A 21743-nucleotide genomic window follows, 5' to 3' on the forward strand; every position below is an offset into this window, starting at 1 on the left:
GCAGCCCCTCGCCTCTTCCCCCCTTCCACTCCCACTCCTCCCTCCCCCTCACCTCTTGTTTCCCTCCCACCCCTTCTCTCCCTCTTCCCTCCCATTCTCTCCCTCTTCCCTCCCCTTCTCTCCCTCTTCCCTCCTTCCCCTTCCTCCCGCTCTTCCCTCCCTTTCCTCCCTTCCTTTCCTCCCTCTCCTTCCCCCTTTTCCCCCCTTCCCTCCTCCCTCCCTTCCTCTTCCCTCACCCTTGCACTTCTCCACCTTGTTGCATTCCCCCCTCCTCATACTCCCCTGCCCCTTCCCTCCCCTCTCCTTCTACCCCCTTCCCTCCCCCTCTCCTTCACCCACCCTCCTCTTTCCCTCCAATCCCCCTATCCTTCCCTCCCCTCCCCCTCTCTTTCCACCCCTTCTGTTCCCCCTTTCCTCCCTCCCCCTTTCCTCCCTCCCCCTTTCCTCCCTCCCCCTTTCCTCCCTCCCCCTCTTTACTCCCCCATTCCTCCCCCTTTCCCTTCCCACTCCCCTTTCCTCCCTCTCCCCTGCCCCTCCACCTTCCTTTCCCTCCACTGCTCCCCCTCCCCTCCATCCCCTCCACTCCCCTCCAATCCCCATCTCCTTTCCCTTTCCATCCCCCAATCCTCCACCCTAACTTTCCCCTTTCATTCCCCCTCCCCTTTCCCTCGTTCTCTCCCCTCCCACTCCACCTCCCCTCCCCCTGTTTTGGTCAATTTTCATGTTATAATTTGCCCGTTTGCTATTCTTGGGGTTGCTCTCTTGGGCTCATGTATATGTATTTGCATTAATTCATTTTAGGTGAAAAAGCGGGTGAAATTGGAAGGCAAAGAGCTCGAGGAGCACCTGGCGAGAGAAAGAGCGAAGAAGGAAGAAACCAGGAAGCAGGAACAAGCTCGAGAGTAAAATTGCAAAGCCATTTGTAGCTTTCGACAAACGTGATCAAAAACCTGTTCTTACTTTCGTACCTTGACTGCAAAGAAAATATTGACTGCAATGTGTAATTATGGATGCTCAGATTATTTGCATTCCCTATATGGCAGGGATGATGTGGATTCGAGTGACGAAAGTGATATGGAGGTGGACGGGGAACACCCATCTGTTCTGAAGACCAAGCATGATCTGATGATGAAAAATGAGAGTAGTCGCAAAGGCAGCTTTTTCAAACAGGCTAAGAAGGCTTACCCAATGTTTCCTTTTGTTGAGGAAAAGATTAAGTGGGATGATTATGGTGAGATCATAAGGTGAGATGAAAAGTGCTGTCTTTTCGAGCACCTCATGCAAATAACAGTTTCATTAATTTGTTGTTTCATAAAAAGAAGAGAATTACATCCAAAGTTTCCTCCTTGAATGTTTTGAAAGGCATTGCTTGTATGAGGAAGAAGAACGTCTATATTTCCACCCAACCCCTCACCACCCACCCCTTCCCCATCTTTCTGAAGGCCAGAGGATTTCTTCATGCCAGAACTGATGGCAGCAGAGGAGGAAAAAAAATTGGATGTGAACCAATGCAAAGGAGAAGCAATGGATCGTGATCTGGGAGACATACCAACCAAGTGCATCTCAAATTTGGAAACAATTGAAATGAAGTATGTCATTTTAGGCCTCTTTCACATTATTAATGCTCCTTTTACTCAAGTTGATTCTGCCATGTCATTTATTTTTACCTTTTCCTCGTCCTCCTCCTCCCCATCCTCACCCTTCCCAGCTTTGCCATCCTTGCCCTCCCCCTCGTTGTCCTTGTCCCACCCATCCTCATCCTACCCCCCTCTTTGTCCTAGTCCTACCCCCCTCTTCATACTCGCACTACCCCCTCCCCGTCTTAACCGGTCCTCGTCCTACCCCGTCCTCGCCCTACCCCAACCTCACCCTACCTCGTCCTCGCCCTACACTGTTCTTCCTCTCCCACTCCTCATCTTCCCTCTCCCCTCCTTCTCCTCCAACACCCCTCCTTGTCCTCCAACACCCCACCTCACTCTTGTCCTCTCTTTCCCCCTACTCTTACTCCCTCTCCCCTCCTCATTCCCAAAATGTCAAGTTGATTTTCTTGCCAAGGCAATTAGTATATGATGAACAATGTATTAGTATACCATCCTCGAGGAGCCTGGTATGGCTTTTCAGTTTTCAGCGAAGTTGAGTATACAGGCAGTCCCCGGTTTACGAACACCCAACTCCCAAACATCCGTTCATAGGAATATTATGCATTATAACCATGTTTCAGTCTTTCGAACATTCGATCCATTCACACTGTGAATGAATTCACATTACGGTTCGATTAATAAATTCATTAAAACAGAGTTGATACATTAAATCATGCATGCATGGAGAAGCAGCAACACTGAAAATCATGAAGCTCTTCTGGCTGGGTACCTTGGTTATTTCCATTACTAATGTGACTCGGCGCGCTCCACGCAACTCACCACACATCGTTTCAGAGGGATAGGCATCTTTAACCATTTTGGTGTCTTTTGTGTCTTTTGTGTCTTCATGGTGTTTTGGGTTTTCAGGGCCATTTTCGTCTTCAGGGTCATTTGGGTCTTCAGGGTCTTTTGGATCTTTTGGGCCTTTAAGGGTGTTTTGGGTCTTTGTGGTGTTTTGGGTCTTTGTGGTGTTTTGGGTCTTCCGGGTCTTTTGGGTCTTCGGTGTCTTCAGGGGTTTTGAGGGAGTTCATGGGGGTTACGGATATGGTGTGAGAAATGGAGAAGGTGAAAGGATTTTGGAGTTTGCTGATGAAGCTGATTTGTTGATTTGTAATACTCAGTTCCAGAAAGAGGATAATAAGCTTGATACATACACGTCAGGTGAGTCGACGACAACTGTTGACTACCTGATGGTACGTAGGCGAGATAGGGGGCACCTCCGGGACACAAAGGTGATCCCGGGGGAGGAGGCTGTTTCACAGCACCACTTGGTTGTCTGCGACATAATGGTGAAAGGTGCGAGGAGAGCTCGGCGAGTGAAGTTCAAACCGAGAATGAATGTGTGGAGGTTGAAAGGGGTGACAGTAAGGGAGGCTTTAAAAGAGAGGCTGAGTAGGGTAGAGGATGATGTGGTTGAGCTTGAAAGTGGTTGGATGTCAATGAAAGATAGTCTGTTGGGAGCCGTTGGTGAGGTATGTGGATGGACAAAAGGACCACCGAGGCACTCGGAAACATGGTGGTGGGATGATGAAGTTGGAAAGAGGATTGACGAGAAGAGGAAGAAGTTCAAGGAGTGGCAGGAGGCGAAGGGTACGGGAGCAGAAAAAGCAGAGTTATAAGGCAGCCAACAAGGCTGCAAAGAAAGAGGTAGCAAAGGCGCAGGAGGCATGTAGGAAAATGTTCGGAGAACGCTTGGATTCGGAAGAGGGTCAGAGAGCGGTATTCAGGATTGCAAAGCAGATAGCGAAAGAGAGGTGCGATGTGATGGGGGTGAGTTGCTTGAAGGATGAAGTGGGACAAATTGTTGTGGGCCCAGATGGAATTAAAGGAAGATGGAAAAGATAGATGGAAATGCTGTTGAATACAGAGAATGAATGGGATGGCAACATAGAGAGTAACCCAGTTTTAGGACCGGCAGAGAAGATAACTGAGAATCAAGTTGAGGAAGCGATAAAAGCAATGAAGAGTAGAAAAGCGGGAGGGCCGACGGGAGTTGTGGGAGATATTTTGAAGGCAGCAGGAAGTTGGGGTGTGAAGAGAATGACAGAGATCTGCAATCTGGTGTGGTGAAAGAAGGCCGCATTCCAGTGGATTGGAAACTGAGTATCCTCGTCCCTCTATGCAAGGGGAAAGTTGACCCTCTGGAGTGTGGCTCGTACCGAGCCATAAAGTTATTGGAGCATGGAATGAAGGTATTGGAAAGGGTGTTGGAGAGGAGGATAAGTAAGAAGGTGAAGACCGACAAAATGCAGTTTGGATTTATGCCAGGAAGCGGAACGACAGACGCGCTCTTTATTGTGGGACAGTAGCAGGAGAAGTACATGGAGAAGAGGAAGAAGTTGTTTCTTGGGTTTGTTGATCTGGAGAAAGCATTCGATAGGGTTCCACGCAAAGTATTGACATGGGCATTGAGGAAATTAGTAGTGGAGGAATGGTTGATCAGAGTAGTGATGGCAATGTACAAAAGAGCGCGCACAGCTGTAAGAACGAAGGACGGGAACAGTGGTGAGTTTGAGGTGAAGGTGGGAGTGCATCAGGGGTCGGTACTAAGTCCACTACTATTTGTAGCTGTGATGGAGGTGCTGGCTCAGAACGTAAAGGAGGGTTTACCGTGGGAGTTGTTGTATGCAGATGATCTGGTGTTGATTGCGGAAAGTATGGATGGACTGAAGGAAAAGATGAACAAGTGGAAGGGATGTATGGAGACAAAAGGTCTGAAGGTGAATATCGGAAAGACGAAGGTGATGGCAAGTGGTAAAGCATGTGGTGAGGTGGAAAGAACTGAGAAGTGGCCGTGTGCTGTGTGCAGGAATGGTGTCGGAGTGAACTCCATTCAATGTACAATGTGCGCTGAGTGTGTTCATCAAAAATGCAGTGGTCTGAGAGGGTCATTAACCAGTGTGGCAGCTACATTCAAATGTAAGGTGTGCACAGAGGGAGCTGCAGATGGAGGAAATGTTGAGTTGGATCTTGGAGTCGGCGTGAAGCTGGAAGGTGTGAAAACATTTTGCTACCTCGGAGACATGCTGAATGGAGAAGGTGGATCAGATTCGGCAACGGTTGCTAGAGTGAGATGTGCATGGAAGAAGTTTCGGGACCTGAGTGGCGTGCTGATGAGGAGGGGAGTGTCGTTGAAGCTGAAGGGAAAGGTGTATGCTGCATGTGTAAGAAGTGTTATGATTTATGGGAGCGAGACATGGGTAATGAACGTAGAGCAGCAACGAAGGCTGGAAAGGGTGGAAATGCGAATGGTTCGGTGGATGTGCGGAATATCATTGAGAGAGAGGAAGACAAATTAGTGGGGTACCATAGTGAAAACGTCATTACACGGTGGACAAAAGCACAATTTTTTCACCAAAGCATCCGCATGGTATATCTTCTAGAAAAAAAGTAAGCTCCAAAAAAAATGATGATGGGAAGTGTAATATCTGACGTCATCAGCTAATTATTATGTAATCATATATAAAAAAAAATCAATGACTTAGAACTAAGGTGTTAAGTGCATTTTAACATCAAAATATATGTTTCCGAGGTCAAGGATTTCAATGCAGTTTTCATTTTTTATTTTAGACAATCTTTAAAAGATTTATGATGTCATTATGACATCATAAGCGAATTATTTCGCAATCATAATTAAAAAATGAATTAGTTAGAACTAGGCTATTAAGTGTATTTTGACATCGAAATATATGTTTCCGAGGTGAAGGAATTCACTGCAATTGTCATTTTTCTTCTTAGACAATGTTTAAAAGTATTTATGACGTCATTCTGACGTCATCCAGCAAAAGAAAAACTATTAGGTTCGTCTGCACACAAATTCGTTTGATTAGTTAACATCCAGATATCGAGAGTTCATAATCTTCCCGTTGAGTTACAGAATTTAAAACACCACTAGAGCATTTTTTTTCCAGTAATTTAGACTGAGCTATTATTAGTTACACTTCATCATTATGTCGTTAGCTGGTTTAATAAAGGGGTAAATGACACAAAATTATATATGTTGCATCAAATGTTTATATGCATATACATTATACAAATACTCGTGATTCTGTCCCATTTTGTGGCAGTGATTCCTTGAGATGCGAAAGAATATTAGCATATCGGCCTACATGTTGTTTCTTCTATCATTATTTTTATTACCTTGTTAAAAACACACAATGACAGCTCCCCCTTCCTCACGCAAGTAATTCATTCTTCAAAATAGAAACATACAGAACTGGAATAAGTGTGATAGCTATAGTGTCGGTGATGAGCTGTAGCTGCAAGCAAATTATTTCTGACAGTTACAACTGCAAAGCTCTGTGCAGGGTAGACCAGCTTTCGTGCACTTGCAACGACTGACACAACCGGCTTCTGACTTGCAACCACATTTGATGAGCTCTTTGCATGCTTTAGCTGCTTCCGGGATGGTCATCCAAACAGGGACCCAGTGGTCATTCTGCATTGTCCATTCCCACCCCTCCGCGGAGGGAACCGTAGGCTGTGCCTGACGACTTGTGGTCCAGATGCCACCTTGGTATACCACTCTCTTGATATGTTGGAGCAAGGCATCCTAAGTGAATAAAAATGAAATAACTTGTCAGTTCTGCTGTTGCAGTCATGTACAAAATTGTTGAAGTTTCAAACATTTTATTTTCGTTAAAATGTTACAGTTGGAATGTTCATAATTTTCATTTAAATTTCTGAGAATATTACCTGCATACCAATTAATGAATACAACTAACCAAGAATCACAGTTCAAGGATGGTTATGTTACTGAATATTGCCTTTGAAAACTGGTGTATAACTTCATGAAAAGTAAAGGTCGATTTCTTTATAAATAGAAAAATGAATAGAGGAGGGTAAGCCTAATAGATACCTGAGTCGGGGGGATCTTCTCCAAACTTCTCTTTTTCTTGCAGAAGAGCTCTCTGCATGCATCGTTGACAGAGACTAGATTGCTTGTCACGTCATACATAAGCACTGTAAATCGTTCAAGACACTGGATGTGTGCTGATGAGACGTCGACCGGTTGAAATGGATTTTCTACAATGTGAAGGAATGCACCTGTCACATCGGGATGAGATTTCCAGACCTTCCAAGCATTTCTTTTCCAAGCACTTCTTCATTTTCACCGTGAGTTGCAGGCCAGGTCCATTGAATATACCCGCAGTTCGCAAAATTGGACAGTCACAAGTGAGTACTGGAATCTGGCCAGGGTTGAGGAACTCTGTGATGGACTTCAATATGTTCATGGCGTGCTTGATCATGGCTGGTGAGTCTGCCTTCTCTTGAAATAGTGGTAGAAGAGCAATCAAGGCAGGGGGATCGAGCGGAGGGGATTGCTGAGATGCATGATAGGCAACCCATGAGATAGTGTCTCCCTTCTCACTTGCATTTCTGTCGAGAAGCTTGGAAGCATGCTGAATCCATTTCTCCTCCTTTTCTTTTGCTTCTTCAAACCTTCCATTTACAGGTGTCATGATGACCTGTGGTACACTGGTATTTGATGCTTTCAGATGTACTGATTGAATTATGCTAAACGAATCTAGAAGGTGAGGTTTCTCATTTGGATTTGCAGGAAGAAAGCAAGTTGCCACCCGAACACGTCCGAGATTATCCTGTGTAGGAAATTGGATGACACTTATACCACTTCCATGGAACGATCCTTTGGCTGTAGTGGAAGAGGGATTATGGTCGATGTTATCCAGTGCACCAACAGTGAAGAGACCTTTCCTGAAAATAGATGGGCACACAATTTGGTCAGCAGTGAATTGGTCACACATTGCAGATGACAATTTATTCTACAGTTGCAGAACCCGGCTGTATGAGATGCTCAACCCTAGTTTAGCCAGTTGATCACTGAGTGTTCTGTTCCTTGTCAATGTGTGGATATTCAAGCCAATGTATACTGGAAGTGGAGGTTCTCTCTCAGGAGACTGTCGTTTGGGAGTAGCCAGTTTCGTGCACCTTTTCTTTGAATTGTGGAGGAACAACTGGGCGATTGTTTGAGAAGCCTGTGTGTCATTAACATCGCTCTTCAAGTTTGGTCCATAAAGGATCATTGATGACAGGAGTGTAAGACTGGGAAGCATTGTCTGGCACTTCGGGGGGAAACTGCCAGAAAACTTGAAATGTGTTTCTCCAAACATTTCTTCTCTGCATATTTTTGATACTTTTGCAAAAAGTAGCGCTTCTGTTTGATAGTCATGTTCATGCAGAGCATCTTTCAGCATTTGTTGCATGCCTTCTGGAAATACAAGAACAATGTTCTTGCCATCTGTCTGTTCTTGCACACCGGTGTCGGCAAAGTGCTCAAGAAGCCTGCTTTTCAACCGGCTCTTGTTAATTGACACATCATGCCCAGGATTTTGAAGACGGCGTTCATACATCTCATGAATATCTGAAAACTTGAACAGGTATGTCCCATCCTCAACGGCAAACTCAACATAAGACGCCAACTCAACAAACGCTCTGGCATCTGCTCGTTCTCTTTCCGTGTTGGAAGAAACACCTTCACGGCGATGAGCCCGATGTCTGTTTCTGTATCGTGTTAAACAGTTCAGGTGGTACTTGGCTTCTAGGGTGATTCAATCACCCCCTGTTATTTTGTACAAGAGTTGGTCATCCTGCATATAAGTTGCCATCTTTCTGAGGGACTGATCAGCGCCAAATGTTTGGAAGTTGTGTAATTTTTGGTCGCCTGTTTTTTCACAGAAGATGCACACACACTTGGCATCAAATACCGACTGCTGCTTTGCATCTCAAGAGCTCCGGCTTCATGTTTTCTTTTCCTCATTACTTGTCTGTTGAGTTTGGAATTGTTGAATTTCTGATGGCAAGAACGATGCCATGAGGCATTATTTTTCACAAAAGTTTCTACTGTTCCTTCTGTTACATATTCTACATCAACTGGCAGTGCATTTATTTTTCTGAACTCCTCAACATTTCCCAGGAATGCAGCGTATACTTCTCTGGCATTACGTTTAAATCCTTTCTGTGGACAAGATAGTTTTTCCGGTGTAGTTTTCTTGCAGATTATGCAAGCACTCCAATCCATGATGACCTGAAATTGAAAGGAAATAGTCCACATAAGCATAAAAAGTACAATATCCAAACCAATATTATACGTTCCAATGCTGTAATTTGATAGAAAATTCATAAATACTTTTATTGGTTTCTTGCATTTCCAAATTTGAATAGCTAGAGTAAGATCGCGTATATTCCAGGGAATGTATTGTTTGAACATGGTCTTAAATCACATTTGAGACCGGGCACCCTTGCATTTATCCCCTAATTCTTATGTTTTATTTTCATTTGTTTTGTTTTATTTATTTTATTTTTTTACACATTTTAGTAATGACATCACTGCAACATAGTGAGCTTAAAAAGGCTTATACAGTGAAACCTTGACTTACGAGTTTAATTCGTTCTGTGACCGAGCTCGTAACTCAATTTGCTCGTTTCTCAAATTAAATTTCCCCATTAAAAGGCATTGAAATGCTATTAATCCGTTCCAGCCCCCAAAAAACCACACCAATTTTTTTTGTTACGTGTTTTTAAATAAGAAAAATGTACTTTATAAATAACAAATAATGTATAAACAAGCACGACCTCGTATATACTGTTCATAATAAAAGAGAATGTTGTAGCGACCCATGGGTCCCCCAAGCAAGACCGGCATCAGAATCTCCTTGCTCCAGCCGGTGACGTCACCGGCGGGGATCCCCGGCGCCAGAGTGGCTGGTCACATGACCGCCAAAGCGTCCCGCGCGTGCGGGTATAATGAGCTACACCTGTGGATCACGTGACCACGAAGCACGTCTCGCTTGAGAGGCGTGGCTTTCGGTTTGGGTTTTTGGTTTTGCTTTATAAGGCAGCCCGATAAACGGGCTTTTTAGTGTTCCCGAGTTGGTTTTACGAATAAACATCTTCTCGGACGAGTTTGTGCCTTGCCATCCTTTTATCCGTATTCTGCTGGAGTCCAGACTCCTTCAATGTAAAGAAATAAACTGGTTTTATTAAGTGTTGTGGCGGACACGAAAGCACTGACGTGGTGACATCACCCCGCACACCAAGTGGGGGTGGGCCACGCCGGGGAGAGAGGCGTCGCCTCAGGATATAGACGGGGCGCGCAGCCTTGAGCAGCTTAGTGCTGCAGTTTGAATAAAGACTTGTATGAACCGCGTTGTCCGCTTGCTCCTTGCGTAAGCATTAGCGCGCGCAGCATCGCGCTACAGTGTATTTACCTTGAAGATCAGACGAAGATGCTGGCGGAGGTGGAGGAGATAACTTTTGCCCTTTTCGCCACACTTTCCTCGCTTTCACTTGCAGGGTGTTTCAATAAAAACCTGTCCAACGAGGTTTGTTTCTTCCTCCCTTTCAAAATGTTTCGAAAATTCTCCATCTCTTCATGGATAGAGGTCCGGAGCTTTGAAATAATCGTAACGCCCTTGGCTGGCGTTATAGCCTTTATCGACTCCTTCAGCTTCAAAATCGTACATATCGTAGAAGTACTACGATCGTACTGCCTCGCCAAGTCGACAACACGCACACCTCGCTCATGTTTTTCGACGATTGCGTGTTTTATATCCAAGCACATCATCCTCTTCTTCTTCTCAGTACTGCCCTTGGCACTCAATTTCTTAGGACCCATCGTTAAAACTAAGAAATTTTCCAAAATAACCAACATGCGAAAACAAAGCAGCAGCGATATACGGCAGAGATGCTTGCACGGCAAGATAACCACGTGACCGGAACGCTCGTTGGGCCACCTGGTGGCGGGTGGCGTAAGCTCGTAACTCAGATCTCGGCTCGCATCTCAAAGCAAAAAACCGCCCGAGCGACGGCTCGTATCTCGGAAAACTCGTAAGTTGGTGCACTCGTAAGTCAAGGTTTCACTGTATATCAATTACCTGTTTCTTGAAATATTAAATTAATGACTCAAAATCTCGGCACAGTACTTCACAACCTTATGTTATACATTAATTTGCGCTAATGTCTTGTTAGTCTATTGTGACGTCATTAAATACACTTCCTGTCATCAGATTTTTTGGAGCTTACCCTCTTTTTGATCCTTATACATGGGCAAAGCTTTGGTGAAAAAATTGTGCTTTTGTCCACAGTGTAACGGTCCTTGGCATTTTTGTTAATAAGGTACCTCACTAAATGATGAATTGCGAAAGATGATGGGAATAGAGCCTGTGATTGATGCTGTGAAGAGGAACAGGTTAAGATGTTTTGGTCATGTGTTGAGGAAGGATGAAAGTGACTGGTTGAGAAGAGTGATGGAAATGAAAGTAGAAGGCAGTAGAGGATGGGGAAGACCAAGAAAGACTTGGCCAAAGATGGTGGAAGAAGAAATGCAGGCAAGGGGGTTAACAAGGAGAGATGCAGAAAATAGGGCAAAATGGAGAAGATTGTCATGGGGACCGCAAGGCTAACCCCCGCTCTAGCAGGGAAAATGGCCTTAAAATGCATGTTGTTGTTGTTGTTGTTGTTGTTGGTGTCTTCAGGGGCTTTTGTGTCTTAAGAGTTTGTCTTAAGAACCCGATGTCCCTGCTCTCAAATGTTGTGTTTGTGTGCTTTACCTTCTCTCCCCATCTTGTCTACCGCTACCCTTATTATATGTTTTGTGTGTCTGATTTTTTTTGTGTGATAAATGTTAGCTCTTTCACGAGCCTCGATCCTGCATAGAAAAAAAAAAAAAAGGGTCTTTTGTTTCCTCTGGGTCTTTAAGAGTCTTTGGGGTATTTTGGTTATTTGGGGGTATTTAAGGGTATTTTTGGTCTCAATGGTCTTTAAGGGTCTTTGGGGTCTTCAGGGTGTTTTGGGGCTTTTGGGGCTTTTGGGTCTTTGGGGTCTTTTGGGTATTCAGGGTGTTTTGGGTCTTCAGGATATTTGGGTCTTCGACTCTTTTGGGTATTTGGGTCTTCAGTGTCTTTTGGGTATTTGGGGTCTTTCAGGGTATTTGGGTCTTTTTGGGTCTTCGAGGTCTTTTGGGTCTTGGGGTATTTTGGGTCTTTTAGGTCTTCAGCGCCATTTCGGTGTTCAGGGTATTTTGGATCCTACGGGCCTCCAGGGTGTTTTGGGCCTTCGGGGTGTTTAGGCCTTTGGGGTGTTTTGGGTCTTCGGGGTGTTTTTGGTCTTCGGGGTGTTTTTGGTCTTCGGGGTGTTTTTGGTCTTCGGGGTGTTTTGGGTCTTCGGGATGTTTTGGGTCTTCGGGGTGTTTTGGGTCTTCGGGGTGTTTTGGGTCTTGGGGGTGTTTTTGGTCTTCGGGGCGTTTTGGGTCTTCGGGGCGTTTTGGGTCTTCGGGGCGTTTTGGGTCTTCGGGGCGTTTTGGGTCTTCGGGGCGTTTTGGGTCTTCGGGGCGTTTTTGGTCTTCGGGGCATTTTGGGTCGTCGGGGTGTTTTGGGTCTTCGGGGTGTTTTGGGTCTTCGGGGTGTTTTGGGTCTTCGGGGTGTTTTGGGTCTTCGGGGTGTTTTGGGTCTTCGGGGTGTTTTGGGTCTTCGGGGTGTTTTGGGTCTTCGGGGTGTTTTGGGTCTTCGGGGTGTTTTGGGTCTTCGGGGTGTTTTGGGTCTTCGGGGTGTTTTGGGTCTTCGGGGTGTTTTGGGTCTTCGGGGTGTTTTGGGTCTTCGGGGTGTTTTGGGTCTTCGGGGTGTTTTGGGTCTTCGGGGTGTTTTGGGTCTTCGGGGTGTTTGGGTCTTCGGGGTGTTTTGGGTCTTTGGGGTGTTTTGGGTCTTCGGGGTGTTTTGGGTCTTCGGGGTGTTTTGGGTCTTCGGGGTGTTTTGGGTCTTCGGGGTGGTTTGCGTCTTCGGGGTGTTTTGGGGTTTTCGGGGTGTTTTGGGTCTTCGGGGTGTTTTGGGTCTTCGGGGTGTTTTGGGTCTTGAAGGGTCTTGGGGGAATTAAAGGGTCGTCAAAGGTCTGAGGGGTCTCAGCAATCTTAACGTAATTAAGAGGGTTAATTAAGAGGGTGTAAATTTTATTTGAAGAAGAAGACGTTTTTGTCGCATATGAACATAACGACATAACCATATACGTTTGCTCAATTATTATTATCTATATTATAATAGCCGTAGATGATTCTGTCTGTCTGTCTGTCTATCTGTTGGGTGTCTGTCCGGGGTGTGGCTTACTCGGTTTGCAGAGTAGCTCCACCCATAGCTCCACCCATTCTGGGAGTGGCTATAAACAAATATCCACCATTTTATTAACTCGCATAGCTTTGAGTCCTGTTTTGTAGGCCCGTGGTGTCTTGCTCTCCCCCAGTTTTATTTCAAATCAAATTCGATAAATCATTTCATTTTTCACAGTCGCTAACATAGTTTTAGACTCGGTTGAAAAAAAACGGGAAGAAAATCCGATGAAAGTTGCCGTTTATAGAACGAAATGAATTCTCAAAGGCCTGTAACTTCAAGGCCATTGAGTCTCTCTCACGCCTTTATCTCCAATCTAACTCACCATATGATTTCATTTTTATCGATGGTTTTACTTTTAGACTCGGTGTCAGCAATAATTGAGAACAATCCACACACGCGGGAAAATGCAGAGATATATTTTTTAAAATCGCGTCATGGTGTATCATACACCGCCCAACATGACACCGCCGGCAATGTGTCGATATATATTAAAAATTCGCTTTTGCTTTTCCGTTATGATATATTACTATTTCGTTTGATGATAGTCGTCACAAAAACGTCAACAATGATGCCGACATATATTTCTTCGTTTTTATTTCATTCAACATATTAGCCGGAAGTAAAATATGTTTCAGGAAATTACCGAGAGATATTTCTTCGTTTTTTTTATTAGTTATGTGCGCATACACTTTAAATAGGTTTATTTGAAATCTTTAATTTTCCACAAACATTCCACACACGCGGGAAAATGCAGAGATATATTTTTTAAAATCGCGTCATGGTGTATCATACACCGCCCAACATGACACCGACGGCAATGTGTCGATATCTATTTTAAATTCGATATATCATTTCATTTTTCACAGTCGCTAACATAGTTTTAGACTCGGTTGAAAAAAAACGAGAAGAAAATCCGATGAAAGTTGCCGTTTATAGAACGAAATGAATTCTCAAATGCCTGTAACTTCAAGGCCATTGAGTCTCTCTCACGCCTTTATCTCCAATCTAACTCACCATATGATTTCATTTTTATCGATGGTTTTAGAGTCGGTGTCAGCAATAATTGAGAACATTCCACACACGCGGGAAAATGCAGATATATTTTTTAAAATCGCGTCATGGTGTATCATACACCGCCTAACATGACACCGACGGCAACGTGTCGATACATATTAAAAATTCGATATATCATTTCATTTTTCACAGTCGCTAACATAGTTTTCGACTCGGTTGAAAAAAAACGGGAAGGAAATCCAATGAAAGTTGCCGTTTATAGAACGAAATGAATTCTCAAACGCCTGTAACTTCAACTTCAAGGCCATTGAGTCTCTCTCACGCCTTTATCTCCAATCTAACTCACCATATGATTTCATTTTTATCGATGGTTTTGGACTCGGTGTCAGCAATAATTGAGAACATTCCACACACGCGGGAAAATGCAGAGATATATTTTTTAAAATCGCGTCATGGTGTATCATACACCGCCCAACATGACACCGACGGCAACGTGTCGATATATATTAAAAATTCGCTTTTGCTTTTCCGTTAAGATATATTACTTTTTCGTTTGATGACAGTCGTCACAAAAACGTCAACAATGATGCCGACATATATTTCTTCGTTTTTATTTAATTCAACATTATTAGCCGGAAGTAAAATATGTTTCAGGAAATTACCAAGAGATATTTCTTCGTTTTTTAAAATTAGTTATGTGCGAATACACTTTAAATAGGTTTATTTGAAATCTTTAATTTTCCACAATATAATTTACTTGCCATTTATCATTTGATGATTACGAGACAAATTCCTCTTGAGGATCGTGACAATTCATGCGCTGCGTGGAAACTTCTATTTCCAAAATGAATGAGACGATCGATGAAGAACGCAGACTTGAACAGGATGCAGCAAGAAAACGAATGAGACGGGCGAACGAGTCCATCGACGAACGTCAATGCAAACTTGCGGGGTCACCCGTGGGAATCCCACGGGCATGGATGTGTGTGACATTTCGACATATTGAGTTAGATGCTGCACATTCATTTTTACAAAATGGTTACTGGCAAGTCATCAGATCCAGAAATGGTGTAAAAACCACCGTTTAGAGGCCATTTTTCCCCGCAAAGCGGGGGTTGGCCTTTTCGGGGACCGTGGTAGTTGTTGTTTTTTTGTCCCCTTTTTGAAGCAATGTTTTACGGCCGGATGCCCTTCCTGACGCCAACCCTTTTTGCCGCCTTCAACGACAAACAGGGAATTACCAGTGAACTGGTACTCAATTAGCCGACCTCGGAAGGATGACAGGCTGAGTCAACCCCCCTGGCATTAATTCGGCGATCGACCGAGATTCGAACCCAGGATCCTAAGCCGGCACCCTAGCCGCTAGCCCAACACCAGAAATGGTGTCATGAACACAATTTATTTACGCACAAGCACAAAAGCAAGACGGGCCGATTTCCGATTCCGACGGGCCGACGGGCGAGACGGGCCGATTTCCGATTCCGACGGGCCGATTTGGAGCAAGAAAAAGAACGAGACGGGAGAAAAAGGAGAGAAACGAGACGGGGAAAGCCGATTGGAGAGGCGAGTGAGGCGCGATTGGAGAGGAGTGTGAGGCGCGATTGGAGAGGAGTGTGAGGCACGATTGGAGAGGAGTGTGGGGCGTGATTGGAGAGGAGTGTGAGGCACGATTGGAGAGGAGTGATTGGAGGGGAGTGTGAGGCACGATTGGAGAGGAGTGTGAGGCACGATTGGAGAGGAGTGTGAGGCGCGATTGGAGAGGAGTGTGAGGCGCGATTGGAGAGGAGTGTGAGGCGCGATTGGAGAGGCGTGTGAAGGATTGGAGAGGAGAGGAGTGTGAGGGATTGGAGAGGTGAGGGATTGGAAAGGAGAGGGATGTGAGGGTTTGGAGAGGAGAGGAGTGCTAGGTGGAGAGAGGAGAGTGTCAGGTGGAGACAGGAGAGTGTCAGGTGGAGACAGGAGAGTGTCAGGTGGAGAGGAGTGAGGGGTCACATATTATGTGAAATAACTAAATTCACACCATTTCTGGATCTGATGACTTGCCAGTAACCATTTTGTAAAAATGAATGTGCAGCATATAACTCAATATGTCGAAATGTCACACACATCCATGCCCGTGGGATTCCCACGGGTGACCCCGCTATCTTACTATAATTCACCAAATGTCCGTCCGTCCATCTGTCGGCCCGTTCAAAGGTACCGCAAAAACGGCTGAACCGATCGCAACGATTTTGGGTGGGTAATCCTGGGATCTCCTGGAGTAAAATAGGCTATATTGTTTTTCCAATTTCAGCTTTGGCCTCCAGCATTTTCAGGTTTGGACTCCCGCATGACGTTATTTTCCCGGGTGCCGCACAAACGGCTGCACCGATCGCTGCACGGCTGCACCGATCGGACTCGGTGACCTCGGACAAAGACCTTTTATAAGGACATGGGTTGAATCCCTGCTTGAGAGAATGCCAACCCCCTCCCCGCCATCACGGCCGTCTCTCCAACTCACAATCCCATGATGTATGCGGAAAGGACGACCCAAAACCAATTATCTTCTTTTTGATTGGTATATAAACATCATTAAATGTAAATATTGACCTCAGCCAAAGTTCAAATGACGTGGGTTTAATCTCGACATGAGAGAATTCCACATAGCTATTTGGGCGGTGTATAAGCCAACAGATCGCTGTCTCCATCGATCTTGCCGAGGCTGTAACACCGATCGGCTCAAAATCCTTTTAACTGTTGACTTGATAGTTTTTACAATGAAGGAAACATTAACAATATTGTTAAAAGTTTATTTTGTGATTCATTTGTGATTTGAGTTATGTTGTTTGGAATGAAAAAAGAGATATCGAGTTCAAGTAAATGACGACATGCTGTGATGGTTTCTACTTTCTGAACGTGAACTTCGTGGATCGCCATATGCAGATTCGCCACGTACCCACAATCGATGTTTCCGTACGTGAACGTACCTCTTTGTTTGCGAACGGGTATGTTTTTCATGGAAGTCCTTCACGTCCTGCAGAAATGTGGAATTTATTGCTTCCATGCTTTAGCATTCGCCACATCTGCATTGCCTGTTTGCTTCTGGCCTCCCACTCAGGTATCTCACTAGTAACTAGAATGGTATTCATAGACTACTTACCCTGCGCAGTCAACTTGGTGTGAGCCAATTCTTCTATTTTTGAACGTTTCTTTTTTTTGATTCAATATGGCTGCCAGACCACGTGAACGATGACATCATAAATTTATATTCTCGAAATAATTGTTGCATAGATAATGCTCAATAAATGTCAAACTGATCAGACTAAGCATTGTCCCTGTCGAATTATGACATCATAATTATGGCACCAATGACGTCATCGTTAACAGCACCTATTCCCCATATGGCATATGGAGTTATTGTCCCCCGCCGCACCGCGGAGCGATAGGGGGACTATAGTTTTCCCCTCCGTCCGTGTGTGCGTCCGTCCGTGCGTGCGTCCGTCCGTGCGTGCGTGCGTCAGTCCGTGCGTGCGTGCGTGCGTAAGCGAAGGACCGAATTCTACTTTGGTGTGTGGGTGCAACCCACGTCAAAATCCAAGATGGCCACCGCCATGGATGTCTGAAAATTGTGAGCGGAATATCTTGAAAAATAAGCGAAGTACCATCTTCTAATCTGGTGTGTGGGTGTATCTACGCATAAGGAAGAACGCTATTGAAAATTGGGTCGCCAAGTCGAAATCCAAGATGGCCGCCGCCATGTATATCTGAACCTTGTGAGCGGAATATCTTGAAAAATAAGCGAAGTACCAACTTCTAATCTGGTGTGTGGGTGTATCTAGGCATAAGGAAGAACGCTATTGAAAATTGGGTTGCCACATCGAAATCCAAGATGGCCGCCTTGCGTCTTCCACTTTGTCAACTCACATCACTTCACCGACGGGGGACCGAGGCGTAATGCTTCTTTACAATGAGCTGCGTTTCGATTTTTGAAATGCTGACACGGCACACACTTTACTTTACTGAAATGCAGAAACAAAAGTTATATTTTCGTCAAAAATCGTCGGAATTTCACCAAATCTGTTTTGGTCGTGTGTTCATATACCTCAGCGATTGACAAATCTGAAATCAGAATTTTTTTTGGGGTCAAAATGACCCCGTGAGGTCGCTCCGTACTTTGCCTGCTCGTCATGTGCAGTGTGATAATTAATTGCATGCCCACTATAGAAGACTTCTTCTTCACGCAATAACAACTTCTAGCTTCCAGACCGTACATTCAACAACAACAACAACAACAACAGGCATTTTAAGGCCATTTTCCCTGCAAAGGCGGGGGTTAGACTTGCGGTCCCCATGACAATCTTCTCCATTTTGCCCTATTTTCTGCATCTCCCCTTGTTAACCCCCTTGCCCGCATTTCTTCTTCGACCATCTTTAGCCAAGTCTTTCTTGGTCTTCCCCGTCCTCTACTTCCTTCTGCATTCATTTCCAACACTCTTCTCAACCAGTCACTTTCATCCTTCCTCAACACATGACCAAACCATCTCAAACTGTTTCTCTTCACAGCATCCATCACAGGCTCTATTCCCATCATCTTTCGCAATTCACCATTTGTCTTCCTCTCTCTGAACGATACTCCACACATCCACTGAACCATTCGCATTTCCACCCTTTCCAGCCTTTGTTGCTGCTCTACGTTCATTACCCATGTCTCGCTCCCATAAATCATAACACTTCTCACACATGCAGCATACACCTTTCCCTTCAGCTTCAACGACGCTCCCCTCCTCGTCAACATGCTACTCAGTTCCCGAAACTTCTTCCATGCACATCTCACTCCAGCAACCGTTGCCGAGTCTGATCCACCTTCTCCATTCAGCATGTCTTCTAGGTAACAAAATGTTTTCACACCTTCCAGCTTCACACCGTCTCCAAGATTCAACTCAACGTTTCCTCCATCTGCAGCTCCCTCTGTGCACACCTTACACTTGAATGTAGCTGCCACACTGGTTAATGACCCTCTCAAACCACTACATTTTTGATGAACCCACTCAGCGCACATTGTACATTGAATGGAGTTCACTCTGACACCCTTCCTGCACACAGCACATGGCCACTTCCCAGTTCTTTCCACCTCACCACATGCTTTACCATTTGCCATCACCTTCATCTTTCTGATATTCACCTTCAGACCTTTTGTCTCCAGATATTCCTTCCACTTGTTCATCTTCTCCTTCTGTCCATCCATACTTTCCGCAATCAACACCAGATCATCTGCATACAACAACTCCCACGGTAAACCCTCCTTTACGTTCCGCGCCAGCACCTCATTCACAGCTACAAATAGTAGTGGACTTAGTACTGACCCCTGATGCACTCCCACCTTCACCTCAAACTCACCACTGTTCCCATCCTTCGTCCTTACAGCTGTGCGCGCTCTTTTGTACATTGCCATCACTACTCTGATCAACCATTCCTCCACTCCTAACTTCCTCAATGCCCATGTCACTACTTCACATGGAACCCTATCGAATGCTTTCTCCAGATCAACAAACCCAAGAAACAACTTCTTCCTCTTCTCCATGTACTTCTGCAACTGTCTCACAATAAAAAGTGCTTCTGTTGTTCCTCTTCCTGGCATAAATCCAAACTGCATTTCGTCAATCTTCACTTTCTTCCTTATCCTCCGCTCCAACATCCTTTCCAATACCTTCATTCCATGCTCCAATAACTTTATCGCTCGATACAAGTCACAGTCCAGAGGGTCACCTTTCCCCTTGTATGGAGGGACGAGGGTACTCAGTTCCCAATCCACTGTACATTCAATCATCTTGAAATTTTGCACACTTGTTACACTGCATTACCTCTACCATAATATAAAGTTTCACGTCGATCAATGAAGCGGTTCAAGAGTTATAATTGAAGACCATAGAATTATAACCAGGCTAAGTCACTTTTTTTTTTTTCCCCGTTTTTCATGTTTTTCAGAATATTTTTCACGTTTTTCTCGAAATGACTAAAATGGGACCTGGTTATAATTCTATGGTCTTCAATTTTTAAAAATATTTTCGTTTAATTATTTATATCTGCCAAACCACGTCACCTATTGCAAATTCCAAAAGGTAATTTTTGTAGACTGATATGCTGAATACATATCTGAAGTTTGCCCTCGATAGGATCAAAAATGAGGGAGGAGCTAGGTTTTAAACATTTATGCTTAAAAACGTCATAACTGAAACCATTTGATGCATGCCGTCTTGTTCGCTGACTTTCTGGTTTGTCATGGGTATGTGATTCCGCCTGCAAAGTTTGGCCTCGATCTGTTCAGTCGTTTTGGAGAAAATTGGATTTTAGTAGTTTTTCAGGCTTTACACTCAAAACAATATGGCGGCCGAACCACGTGACCTTCGACGTCTTTATCATTTTATTTCTTCGTCCATTTATACCGAGAAGATTCTCAAGAAATTTCATCCTGATCGGATAAAGTTTTTTACTTGTCGAATTATGACGTCATAACGGGGGCTCCTATGACGTCATCATTCACATGTGTTATTCCGCATGGAGAGTTCTTTGCAATGAGACCTGTCTCAATTATTTTTGTGCAGCGGTTTTTGAGATATAGAGGTGCAAAGTTTTTTCGTTTTTCCAAGATGGCGCCCATACCACGTGACCTGTGATGTCATAATATTCACTAAAATATTCTACAGGAGGAGGCCATCCTGTGGTGAAAATTTCATGTCAATCGGACCAACAGTTGCTGAGAAAATGAATTTTTAAAATGCTGACATGGCACACACTTTACTTTACTGAAATGCAGACACGTACGTACATACGTACGTACGTACCCGAATGCTTAACCCTGAATTTCGCTTTGCTGGCACAGGGTAATAAGATATAATCTACTATATAAGAGAGATGTCTGTCTGTGTGTCTGTGTCGCCATTTTTCTCAGAGATGGCTGAATGGATCTTCGTCAAACTTTCAGAGGTTCATCAGTGAGTGCTTGGGAGTGTTTTAGGCAAGAAAAAAAATTTATGAAAAAGAAAAGATCGTTTTTTTGGAGTTAAAAAAAAAAAAGAAAAGAAGCTCGATAGAGCCTTGTCCTTTTAAAATTAATGACAGTTATATACAAATGCACATTCACATAAATAAATACGAAACAATTACCAGACATTTGAATACAAATAAATCAAACAATTCCAGAAGTGTACGAAGTTGGTAGTACGGCTTCTTCTTCTTCCTAATCGGAATCACAGTTAACTCAGAAACGTGATGAACGCCACATTCACCCACCAGCATATATATGAAGCCCCTCCCCCCAAAGCTGGGTGCCTGGTGTTGGCTTAGCGGTTAGGGTGCCGGCTTGGGATCCTAGGATCCTGGGTTTGAATCCCGGTCGATCGCTGAATTAAGGCCAGGGGAGTTGACTCAGCCTGTCATCCTTCTGAGGTCGGCAAATTGAGTACCAGCTTGCTGGAATGAATGATCCCGGTGTGGACCCCGGTTTCGAATAGGTACACCGTATCCCTGCGCATCGTAAGAGGTGACGAAGGGTTGGCGTCAGGAAGGGCATCCGGCCATAAAAACATTGCCTCAAACAGGGAACCATGATTGTCATGGGGCCCGCAAGGCTAAACCCCGCTCTAGCGGGAAAAATGGCCTTAAAATGCCTGTTGTTGTTTGTTGTATTCTTAAGAAAGTTTTGTGAAAACAAAGTTTAGACAGCCAGGGAGAATGACTGCTAGCTCCCTGTGGAAAGGGTGGAGGAGAGGTGGGTAAAACAGAGTTCAGATAGCATACAGACTACAGGAGATCGTCACTCAGTTCCGTTTGTCGATGAGATAAGCATATATTTCCTCATGGATGTCTAGATTCCTCCAAATTTATTTGAGTTTAGTGTTAAACAGCATTAGCGAATTTTTCTGTTTTGTAATGCCATTTGAAATTGTCACGTCGCTGGAGATTAAAATCCCCAATGACGGTTAGCCTAAACGAG

At 44.4% G+C, this 21743-nt stretch overlaps 1 protein-coding gene across 4 annotated transcripts in view; it reads left to right on the forward strand.

Annotated features, from left to right (window-relative positions):
- Positions 1–21743, forward strand: part of CPSF2 (cleavage and polyadenylation specific factor 2) — a gene marked incomplete at its 3' end in the record, with an annotated part of 109573 nt that overhangs the window by 59189 nt on the left and 28641 nt on the right. For all 4 annotated transcript variants that reach the window (XM_078786838.1, XM_078786837.1, XM_078786836.1 and 1 more), the window contains 3 exon segments: positions 802–902; positions 1044–1244; positions 1443–1589. In XM_078786838.1, the coding sequence (XP_078642964.1) occupies positions 802–902; positions 1044–1244; positions 1443–1589 (449 nt within the window).

This window comes from Myxine glutinosa, chromosome 11 (genome assembly GCF_964187855.1).
Source record: "Myxine glutinosa chromosome 11, kmMyxGlut1.1, whole genome shotgun sequence".
NCBI lineage: Eukaryota > Metazoa > Chordata > Myxini > Myxiniformes > Myxinidae > Myxine > Myxine glutinosa.